This window comes from Stenella coeruleoalba (assembly GCF_951394435.1).
Source record: "Stenella coeruleoalba genome assembly, chromosome: 13".
In the NCBI taxonomy this organism is placed as follows: Eukaryota; Metazoa; Chordata; class Mammalia; order Artiodactyla; family Delphinidae; genus Stenella; species Stenella coeruleoalba.
The window spans coordinates 32216004-32228375 of record NC_137159.1 but is presented as its reverse complement, the minus strand read 5'-3'; the positions used below and the strand labels follow the sequence as shown (position 1 = coordinate 32228375).

At 47.9% G+C, this 12372-nt stretch overlaps 1 protein-coding gene across 1 annotated transcript; it reads left to right on the top strand.

Annotated features, from left to right (window-relative positions):
• Positions 1 to 1507: 1507 nt before the first annotated feature.
• Positions 1508 to 4057, top strand: LOC307196038 (gastrokine-3-like; the record flags this gene model as incomplete). Its single annotated transcript, XM_079940770.1, is given in 5 exon segments — positions 1508 to 1562; positions 1626 to 1685; positions 1688 to 1728; positions 2913 to 3054; positions 3963 to 4057. Coding segments are annotated over 5 exon segments (393 nt in total).
• Between the last annotated feature and the right edge of the window lie 8315 nt (positions 4058 to 12372).

Here is a 12372-nt window from a genome sequence, read left to right as displayed (position 1 = left end):
TGGACTACGAGAATGTAAGATGTGGAACACGTTCATTATAAATGCCAAAGAAAGCCTTGACTGCTCCAGCATTTTGCCTTGTGCTTTTCCAGAGAGAAGAGGACCCTGTCTACATAGACATTCTCTGGGTTTAGGATCTTGAGGGAATACATCTCTTTAGACAAGGGACCAGCTTTCTTGCATCTGCAGTGACTTCTTTTTGAGCCAGTGACCGCAGTGGGAACTTCTGTGATCTCTAGGGATCCCACATCCTTTTGTGCTCGTCTCCTGCGTTGACTTCACAGGGCTCCTGAAGGCCTCTGAAATAAGAGAGCCATTTCCAGAACCCAGATTTCTTATAACTGGTATGTGCTATGGAGGTCTTTTGTCTTGATCTCAGATTTTAATCAGTTTATTTCAAAAGCAGGAGAGTAATTTATTTTCACTTTTAGAAACCTCGCTTCCACTTGCCCAGATGGTTGGGTACGGTGAGGTAGGACCTGGCAGAAAGAGGCAGGATTGGGGAGGGACACCTCCCTGATAGTAAAGCTCTATAACCAGAGATATGGCTCAGCCTTTGTGTACCTCGGTTTCCTCATCTGTCAAGCAGAATCAACAGCTGTCTTTCCTACTGGAAAGGACTCTGAGAGGATTAAATGAAGGAAAAGCCCACACTCCTTACTCCCTGGATGGGCTTCTGCTGTCCAGCCCCTGCTGTTTGGAAGCTCCCCTCCTACTTGCACACTGGACATCTCAGGACACACCCCGCAAACACAGGCTTTCTCTCTGTGCCTGCCTGGACCTCCCATGCTCTCCTTCCCAAACACCATCCCCCTCACTCTTCACCTGACCTGCTCCTGATTTCCTTGAGGACACGGTTCCCTAGTCCTCCTTAAAGGGAGGCAGTCCAGGGATTTCCAACTCTGTTTTAAGCCATAGAGACTTTTCTTCCAACGAAAGATGTCACAAAATGCCACTCTATGGAATGGAAGTCAGAACTGGAGGAGGGAGGTGGGCTCAGTCAGACTCAGCTGGAGAACCTCGGCTTTACTGCAAAACTCAGAGAGGCTGAAGGTCAGGTCCAGGGCCACGTAAGAGGTGGTCAGTGGCAGACCCAGAGCCAGGATCTGAGTCTAGAGGTCTGGACCGAGGCCTCTCCTCACCCTGTACCTCCAGAGAGCACTCTATCTCACACACTGGCTTCACAAGCAGGCAGTATCTTGTCTCATCCTTTCATGGCATCCCTGTGGGAGAGGGTCTGTTTTCCTGCTTTACAGATGGGGAAGCTGAGGGTCATGGAGGCGGCTGAGGGCCATGAACAGGACCTTATATTTAGCTTTGTTTCTGGGGCTGACGCCCTACCCCTCCAGTCCCACTAGTCTGTTAAGGGTATGCAGAGTGCCCCGGGGGATACCTTCCCATGGTGCCTGCAGCAGCGACAGTGCCACGGCCCCTCGGGGGCAGCAGGGCCCTGTGTGCACTGTCAGTCCTGCTGCTAGTGCTTTGCTCTGCCGCCCAGGGCCGCGCTATGCCGGGATGCTCAATGCCACAGTCTGAAGGACCAGCTATGTGCAGCACTGACGGCAAGCAGGAGGCTACTATATTGTGACTGAATGAATGACAGGGTTCTGCTGTGTTGCTTTAAGCCCCTCTGGTGGCTAAGCTGTTTAGCAAGATGGCCTGTGTCCTAGCCAAGATGGATGAAGCTGTCCAACTTTGGACGATATTAGTAAGGCCCTGGACCACCAGGTAAGTGAAACCAGCTCACTGTGGTCCCCTCCTAGTTTGGTGTTTTCCAACTCTACATCCTGACCTCCTAGGATGGTGCTGTATACACAGGGGAATTCAGTTCGTACTTGTTCTTAATGCTCATGAAATTCTATCACCGTGCAAAGGACTCCAAGTTCAGTCCATGGCCCATTTAAATTACATCATATGAATGAAAATGGACCACTGAAAACTCCATACAATGACATAATTTTAGTTTATTCCAAAAGGGGTGTGAGCTACATGTTAGTGGATATAAGTCGTTGAATATAAATATTAGAGTGAACTAATAGAGTATTTTTACCCTCATGCCTTCTCTCCTCCCCTGCACACCCTTTGCACACATACACACGTGTTATCTTTAGTTTAAAATGAACCCAGACTGCTGAAGCTCTCTCCCTCCCAGCCTCTTAAATGACAAGGGCTGTCAAATAAATTCAAAAGCAGCAGGAGGTCCTTGGCAAATCATTGAAATCCGGCACCATTTGCTTAAATAACCCGCCCAGGACATTTGGGCAAAATGAATGCTGATTCTTGGGGAAAAGAATGCATTTTGGGTCACATAAAAATAAAACAGGGGCTTCCCTGGTGGCGCAGTGGTTGAGAGTCCGCCTGCCGATGCAGGGGACACAGGATCGTGCCCCGGTCCGGGAAGATCCCACGTGCCGCGGAGCGGCTGGGCCCGTGAGCCACGGCCGCTGAGCCTGCGCGTCCGGAGCCTGTGCTCCGCAACGGGAGAGGCCACAACAGTGAGAGGCCCGCGTACCGCAAAAATAAATAAATAAACAAAATAAAAATAAATAAAACAATTTGTCAATTTTTTTAAAGAGAGGTAGGAAGTATTCCCCTCATCTGATTTATAACAAGTAAATGCATGATATAAATGAAACACATTATTTTAGAGATGAGAAAAGCACTGGAGGCTGGAAGAGTTGAGAATTTAAGGGTGAAAGGAGCACAGCGTTACAGGGACACACAGGCTCACACACAGATTTTTTTGGAGTAATGTCATCACCTTGTGGTCAGACAGGGTATTGCTGCTATAGACAAAACTCAAGGGCAAGTTCATGGCTATTTTTGTGCACTGGAATAGGTTTCTCGCTCTTCTTCCTTGCTGCGCCACCTCTATCTGCTGTCTCACCGTTTTGAAGTGCCACCTCTTCCAGGCTTTAAAGCATTATCCATCCACTCGAGGCCGGACCTACACTGTTTTACCCAGCCGGGTCAAGAACTTAGCCCAGTATGGAGTGCCCATCAAGGACGTGTGCCGACAGGTCCCCACCAACTTTGTCCAAGAGCAAAAAGAAGGTGTGTTAATAACTTAACTAGAAACTCAAGACCACGGTTGAGGCAAATGGTGCAGTATGATTTTTAGGTGCTTAGCAAATTCTAATGACAGTTTTCTTTGCTACTGGGTATAAAAATAATGAGCCGTGAAATGCATTTCCCCCTGGTGGCAGCGAAGATTTCCTGATGCCAGGGATCACTGAGAACAGGCAGCAGAGTTAACTTGGCTTTACCAGAAGGTTGAGGACAGTCATTTCACCATCGGAATTTGACAGCTGGTGATACTCTCACCTGACCCAAAGTTTCATCCTCTCCTCCCCTCCCCCTGCCCAAGGAGCACTGTGTCGGGCATCCCCCATAGGAGGCCCACTTCTTTGGGGTCCTCAATCCTCCTCTTTCTCTGGCTGTCCAGATGCTGGAAGGCAGGACCCTGATAGTTATAGACCACATGCTGGGAAAGGAACAGCTCAGTGGCTGGCATCCCTGCTGGGGATATGGCTGGGGGATCAATGGTGACGGTCTTGGAAAGCTACCAGATAAGACTGCAAAATCTGCCTGCTGCTCCAGATAGAGTCAGTAACCACTTCCCATTAAGCTGTTGCCTGTCACTTACATCTTAGCATAAACTAACCCATTGAACAAGGCTTCTTCATAACAGGAACTTCCAGCAGGAAAACACAGAGAGCTTGAGAGGCTGGGGGGTTAAAAAGGATGCTTAAAGAGCAATAAAAGAAATAGGAAAAGCCATACGGAACCGGTTAGTGCAGCACCGATGAGATCTTCCATTTTGTTCCCAAGTCTCTGGCTAGTCAACTTGTCTTGAACATCACATCTAATTTAGGTGCAACTCATAATATATCCACTCTACTTAGGGGTCTTAGAGCCATTAAGTGATCTTTTAAATAAAACGCTTCTCTTTCTTCTTAAAGGTACTGCACTGGCTATTGACCCCAATTCCTGTTTCCAAGTCCAAATTCTGTCCTTCCTGAGACTCTCCATCTGTGGGGAGCTCCCTGGGCTCTGAACCTCCAGGTCGGCCACGTGGAGAGCAGACCTGCCTGGACGGGACCGCTGACCTGAACCCAGAGCTCAGGGACCCAGCCCACCTCTGCCGATGGGAAGCAGCTCATTTCAGACCTCCACCTTCTACTTTTTGACCCACGATCCAGCTCTGTAATCTAAAAACGGGAGACACTTTCTCCCTCTGGATTAGAACAATAAAGTTTCTTGCCTCCGTGGTCTAGCAGATGAGCCCTCCCTGCCTGCACTGTCCTCTCTCAAGTTACTGGGTTCCCATCCATGTGCCGTCCACGCCATCACACACCAACATGGTGCAATGGAGGACGTGTCTCTCCTAGAACGTCTCATTTCCAAGGGCCTCTCTTTAGGGTGGCCCTTGACGAATCCCTTCAGAATTTGGGCCGTAAATAAATAAATAACAAAAAGACACTAGCCACAGCACAGACTTAAGCTTTCGGGTCTGAGGTCACACCTCTGTCGTCTGCAAATTGATGGTGAGTTCTAAGGAGGCCTATTCTGGCCCAGCCGGCACCATGAAAATCCCTGGGATCCAAGCGTACGAACAAGGCCTCCCAGACCTCTCTTTGGAACTGGTCTAAACCCCTTTGTGGGAACCCCCAGGTATTTCTCTCTGTTACAAATGAATAAGGGACCTGGCCTCTTTGCACTGGTCCTTTAACTGTCCATCCTTATAGCTGGGAAGGACAGAAAGTCAGCCTCCCCCACAGCACACAGGACATCCCTGGTCCCCTCACCTTAGATGCCGGGATAAACAAGGAAAGAGTACTGGAAATACAGACACAGATGCCCACCAAAGGTCGTGCTGGAGTTTGGAGTAAATAGGACAGGACCGGGGTGGGGTGGGCCGAACAGCACACGCGGGTGGAGTGGAAGGCCTCAGGGTGACCTCAGCACCGATCTGCCAAAGAAAGAGCTGAGCGCAAGCTTTGCAGAGTCATGACGTGGTGTGGTTACCTACAGTCATGAATGGAAAAGTGACTGCATGGGAAAGGCCCAAGATAAACCTTTAACTGGGCTTAAATAAGTTATGGCTGGGCCGGCCAGGGGCTCTGAAACTATGGATTTGGCCACATGCAGCTTGTCGAGGATACGGCAGAGGGAGATACCTGCACAGAACATTCAGGGTAGAAGTATCGGATGTGACAGGCCAAGGCTTGGTCGACCAGAGGCCCAGAGAGGACCACAAAGCAGGGTCCGGCCCCCAGGGCTTGGCCCAGTGAGTCCCGGAGTTAAGTCCCCATGGCTGTCAGTCCATCCTTGACCGGTATCTGCCGTATCCCTGACCTCTATCCTCCAGCAACTTCAGGGCCAGTCCCTGTCTGGTCCCATGTGCCTGAGTCCCTGTTCCCGTTGTCTGGACCCCTGTTCCCGAGTCCTCTGCGATGGCATGTGGGCTGCTGTCTACTGACAGCTCTGATGTCCATCGAGCCTTCCCCTCCGGACTTCTGAGCTTCAGCTGCTCCTGAATTTCCCATCATCTCCGAGTTCCACCTGATCATTATAATATACCTGTTACTTCCGGGAGACTTTAGACAACCCCCACCCCCAGGCACCCACCTGCTCATCTCCATCTGTTACCATCCCTGCAGACACTCTGCCAGCTAGACTGCTTTCCTCCAGGAAAATCTAGGTTCAAGGCCTGCTGCCCTCCTATGAGTCACCACCCTTGGCTGTCGTTGACTCCCCCGTAATAGCTCTGTACCAGCTCTGAGAAACTATAAGTACAGCCTTCTAGACCTTACAGGGCTTGTCAAGGTAGATTTTGGTCCTTCAGGTTACAAGCGCAATCTTTATCTTATAAAGAATCTTCTGTGCGTGCAGCCGGATTTAGATCCTTTGGGAGTTGGGATTGGAAGGAACAAAATTCCAAAATGTCATAGGCTTGGGTGACAAGCATTTATTTCTCACAGTTTTGGAGGCTGGGAAGTCCAAGATACAGGCACCAGCGAATTTGGTGTCTGGTGCGGGCCCCCTTCCTTGTTCATGGACAGCTGTCTTCTCACGGTGTCCTAATAAGGTGGGAGGGACAAGGGCACTCTAGGGCCTCTATTCTGAGGGACTAATCTCATTACATTGGGGATTAGGTTTCAACATATGAATTTTAGGGAGACATAAACATTCTAGTCTACAGCATCACCCTACTGATGACCATTGTTAACGTTTATCCTTGAGTTCACCTAATCCATCACTCGATGAAATTTACCATATTTGAATCTCAAACCAGTGCCCATCATCCTGACCCAAACGTATTCCATGTGTATCAAGACCACGTGCCTTCTGTTTAAAATACAATCACACTGATATTCACAACAGACTGTTTCCTCTATCTGTGATTGAGGAACTCAAGCTTCTTGCTAAGTCCTTGGCGATAATCTTGGAGTGTCCCTGGAAGGGCCTAGGGAGTAGCTAAGAATTAGCTCACTCATCTTCTAAGCGGGGAAATCGTTTACTCTCTCTCTCTTTTTTTGTTTTTTCCTTTTTTCCTGTCTTGGCACAGCTGCTGTTACTGACCTCTGCCGACATCTCCAATGCTGCCTCTTAGGACTGGGCCGAGGGGACTGGGAACCCACAGCCTGCTGTGCTCACAGCTGAGCCATCCCCACCACCTGCCGCTCCCCCACTGACTACGCGGCCTGGGCAGACGCCTCCGTCTCAGCCTCAGCAGCCAGAGGAACTTGGGCCTCTGGACTCATCTCGAAATAAGGAACTGTGTCTCTCCCGTCGCTTTGGTGTCGGTCGTTCACACTGCTGCAACATATGCGCTGGTTCCTTAGTGAAAAACAGGCATTTCTCTTCTTTGGCTTCTGTTGTTTCTACTTACAGTCCCCACCCACCACTCTGGGGCCTGGAGCATGAGCCCTTTGGACACTGGACTGGGGACACATCTGAGCACAAGACATCACAGCGTGCTCGGCATTTCTCCTCCCGTCTAGGACTTGTTGGGTACGACCGTATCCCAGCTCCCTCTCTCCTGAGAGTTCAATCTCCCTTGGCTCTGTCCTTATCTTCCTGCAGACATGCACTGGAAGGATCATCAGAGGTCCTTGGTCATGTCTACAGCCCAGCTGGGAACTGCACAAAACCCTCCCTCCAAGAAATCTCTGAGATTCTTGCAAAAATTCCACCCTTGCCCAGGAGGCCCTTCTCAGAAAGGAGGCCCAAGACAGAGGTCAAATTCCCTGCCTCCCAGTTCAGAGAACGATGCTCCAATGACATGGTTCCTTGTAGGGGGAGTCTTGCTCCCTTCACTAGCCCCACCCCTTCCACCCTAGATGGAGGCAACCCTAACTGTCCTCATCGCGCCTGCCTCTCCGCGGCCTCGGGGGAGAGCCGACTGGCCCCAAGCCCCAGGTCTGTGTGGGCTGGCTCACCAGCCGAGGCTACTGGCTGCTCAGTGCTCATTCTCTGGCTCCCTGCCCACTCCATGCTCTCAGCTTCCCCAGGGGTCAGGAGTGGGGCCCATTATCCTGCCAGGAATGTGCTGCTTCTCTTCCTGCTGCTGCCTGGGGTAGAGAGACCGTCCCCACAGTTTAAGCTGTATCTGGGCAGTTATTCCTACGGGGCATCTTCATTGGCCTCGTCAGTTTTGGGGATGCTTTTCATCCAGGCAGTGCCCCCAGCCCTCCTCCTGGAGCTGACCTGCTGCTCATGGTGGACCCTCGTCCCTCCACAGCACTCGGCCCCTGGCCTGGCTCCGGGCACGTGGGGCTGGAGCACGAGCCTTTCAACGCCGCTCTGGGTTTCCTACAGCAAAGGCCAACTTGAGGTGTTTCCTAAGACTGCCACAGACCGGGTGGGCCTTCTTTGTATTCAGTTGTGTTTTACATTTTAAAAATACATAAACGTTTTTAGTGAGGTATAACATACAGTAAAGCATACAGATTTTAAGTACAATGAATTTTTACATATATACACCCATATAGCCATCACCTAGATGGAGATGTAGAACATTCCCTACACCCTAGAGGTTTCCTTCATGCTATTCCCAGACATACCCTCCCCCAAGCCTCACCCCAAGGGAGTAGAAAGGGACATCGATGGAATCTGAGGAGCTCTTAGCAAAAATCAAATACACCCTGGCAGGGCACATAGAGTGAGGGCCAGCTTCAGACTGTAAAGGGCTGGCGACTACCCCAGGATTCTCCCTATTATAGCAATCAGTCAGGGCAAACAAGAGAATAGCGAGGCTCCCAAAGGTAATTAACAAGAGGACAGGATGCTTGTCCATGGACAAAAACTCCCAGGAAACAGGCCTCATGTACCTGAGGCCATGCCCTGATGGGTGAGGCAAAGGTAACTTTTCAGAGGAAGGTTGAGAGCTGGGCTACATCATTAGAGGTAGTGAGGTGTGTCACTTCACTAGGTCACATGCTACAGCATGAGCAGAAGGGACCCATGCCAGGGAACACTTCCCCAGTGGTTAAAAGGAAACAGGCTTACCACCTTACAATGGGGTAGACCCCTAGACCCCCAAACCCCAAGAAACCCTTGATTCAGTTCCTGTATGTGTCCTGAGCCCTTCACATCAGAGTTTCTGCAACCTCACACATGGTTCCTGAGGAGGAGCAGGGCATGGTGTCTGGACTAATAAAAGGAATAGCAGGTCAAGCAGAGCTAGACAGTGCGCTCCAAGTACCATTTATTTCTCAGTCATTCTGTGAGTGGCACAGAGCACTGCCTTTCTACGGCACATGTGCAGCAATGTGGTGAGCCCAGAATTTCCAAAGGAGTTGTAGGGGTAAGAGAAGTAGAGGCAGTAGTGTTGGGGTGGACCCAGATCCTGGGATATGTGTGCCAGTTGGACTAACTCCACCTCTTTCAGGTGTATTTGTAAGGAATGCTTTTTAGCTGCAAATAAAGAAAATACAGTCACATTGACTTAAGCAGGGAATGATCTGTATCACATGAGTCCAGGGAAAGAAAATCCCAGCTGGTGCTGCACTAGAATGATGTAATCAGGCATTCTAGCTCTTTCTTTCTTTCCTGAACTTTCCTCTCCAGGATCGCTACCTGGTGGTCCCCAAATGGCAGACACATCTCCTGGCATCAGCATCATGTCCACATTGAGAGGAGGACAGTAGGAAAGGACAAAGGGCAGAGTTGCATGACACCTGAGTCTGTCGCTCTTCTTCCTGGAAGCCCCACTTAGCAGACTTCCACTTAGATCTCACTGACCAGAAGTGAGGATTCATGACACCCATAGACCAATCATAAGCTAAGGAAACTGACATTACCTTCTTTTCTTAAGGGAAATAAGATTTAGCCCAGGCTTTCTTAACCTAAACGCTATTGGCGTTTGGGGTCAGAAAATTCTTTGCTGTGGTGATGTCCTGTGCATTGTAGAATGTTTAGCAGCATCCTTGACCTCTCTCTACCCACTACATCCCAGTAGCACCCCCTTCCAGCTGTGACAATGTCTCCAAACACTGTGAAATGTCTCCAGAGGAGAAAAGAAAAGACCATACTCCAATTGAAAAACCACTGATTTATACCAAGCATTACTGAAGACTTGGAACTAAAGTAAGGAATATATCCCTAAAAATAAGGTTTTTTTTTTAACAGATACTTAAACAAACTGAGGTTCTGCTGGAAGGAAACAGGTGGATAGGGAATGGAAATTAAGTAGTCAGTGGATTTTTTTGCTATAGAAATTAGGAAATTCTGATCAACAATAGATGAATAGGAGTGGCCAAGATGGTGGAGTAGGGAGACCCTGTGCTCACCTCCTCCCACAGGCATCCCTCAAATTAAAACTATTTACAGAGCAACTATTGATGAGAATGACCTGAACACTAATAGAAAAGATCTTCTACTAAAGATGTAAAGAAGGGACTACAACAAGATGTGTAGGAAGGACAGATGAGGTAGAGTCAAGACCCATACCCCAGGTAGGTGACCCACAAACAGGAGGATAATCACAATTGCAGAGCAAGTGGTCCAAACCCCACATCGGGCTCCCCAGCCCAGAGGTCCTGCCCTGGGAAGATGAGACCCCAGAATACCCAGCTTTGAAGGCCAATGGGGCTTGCATTTGGGAAAGCCTGAAGGCTGTAGGGAACAGAGACTCCTTTCTTAAAGGGTGCACACAAAATATCACACACTCCCAAACCCAGTAATTTGAAAGAAGCCTAGGTCAGATGCACTTTTTGACCTTGGAGGAATTCTTGGAGAAGCAGGAGGCAACTGGGACTCACCCTGTGGACATAGGTGCTGCCAATAGCCATTTCTGGGAGCTTGTGCTCCCACAGGGGCACTGGAGCTGGCAAACACCAGTTTCAAGTCCTCCTTCTAGCCTGTTAATGCTGGGATCAGGCCTCACTCACTAGCAGTCCAAGACTCCACAGTCCACCAGCCATGTGGGGACAGAGCCCCATCAACCAGAGGTCTAGCACAAGCCAAAGGCACCCCCACTAGCAGGCCAGCAATAGCCCTGGAGCCTCCAGGCAGCCACTTCCAGTCATGTTAGGGCCCAATTTCATCCACCAATAGCTGTCAACCTCTGCACCAGGCAGGGCCTGGCATCCAACCAGCATGCGGGCAGGACCCACCTACCAGTGTGCTCACAGTAGTCAACCCCACCACAAGAGAGGGGCCCACACAGCCCATAAAGAGGACACCTCTAGAGCATATAGCTCTGGTCACCAGAAGGGTGTGCGCTGCGAACCCCATAAGATGTCTCCTACATATCACTTCACCAATACAGGGAAACATAACCAACCGACCTAATACATAGAAGTAAAAATAGAGAATCAGGCAAGATGAGGTGACAAAGGAATACGTTCCAAATGAAGAAATGAGATAAAACCCCAGCCAAAGAACTAAGCAAAGTGGAGATAAGCAATTCTACCTGATAAAGAGTACAAGGTAATGATCATAAAGATGCTCAACGAATAAACAACCTAACCTACTATCTAAAGGAATTAGAAGAACAAACAAAGCCCAAAGTCAGCAGAAGGAAGGAAATAATAGCGATCAAAGAGGAAATAAAATAGAGACCAAAAAAACAATAGAAAACATCAATGAAAACAAGAGCCAGTTTTTTAAATAAGATTTAAAAAAATGATAAACCTTTAGCCAGGCTCATCAATGAAAAAAGAGAGAGGACCCAGATAAACAAAATGAAAAAGGAGAAACAACAAGCAATATCAAAAAATCATAAGAGAATACTATGAACAATTATATACCAACAAATTGGACAACCTAGAAGAAATGGACAAATTTCTAGAAACATACCACCTTCCAAGACTGAATCAGGAAGAAATAGCCAATCTGAACAGACAAATCACCAGTGGTGAAATTGAATTTGTAATTTAAAAAACTCCCAGGAAACAAAAACCCAGGGGTGGACAGCTTCACAGGGGAATTCTACAAAACATAAAAAGAAGAACTAATACCTAGCCTTCTCAAACTATTACAAAAATTTGAAGAGGACGGAACATTCCCAAATTCATTCTACAAGGCTACCATTTGCACTGTTAGTTCCAGGTGCACAAAATAGTGGTTTGATATTTCTATACATTACAAAATGATCACCATGATAAGTCTAGCTACCATCTGTCACCATACAAAGATATTACATTATAATTGACTATATTCCCCATACTATGCTCTTATTTTGTAACTGAGGTTTGTACCTCTGAATCTTCCTCAATTATTTCACTCATCCCCCTTACCCCTCTCCCCTCTGGCAACTACCTTTTTGTTCTCTGTATCTATGAGTCTGTTCTGTTTTTTTATGTTTGTTCATTTGTTCTGTTTTTTGATTCCGCACATAAGTGAAATTATATATATTTGCCTTTCTCTGTATGAACTATTTCACTTAAGATAATACTCTCTAGGTCCATCCATGTTGTTGCAGAGAGCAAGATTCATTCTTTCTTTAGGGCTGAGTAATATCCCATTTGTGTGTCATTTACTGTGAGGAACAAAACGTCATAGGAAATAAGAACCCCATCTACAAGCCTCACCAAGATTTCTGCAAAAACACCTTTGGCACACTCATATTCTGGATCATGCCTGCTCTCTTGGGCCAGCTTTATTAGAGAGATAAGCTCCTCTAGCATCCTTGATGCTTTGTTGTGGTTTGAAAATTTGATATCCAAATCAAAAAATATAGAGTGGTTAATTAAATAAATAAAGAACAAGATCCAACTATGCTGTCTAAAAGAGACTCACTTTAGATTTAAGGACACACATAGGCTGAAAGTGAAGGTATGGAAAAAGATATTCAATGTAAATGAGAACCAAAAGAGAGCAGGAGTAGCTATACTTATATCAGACGAAATAGACTTTAAGTCA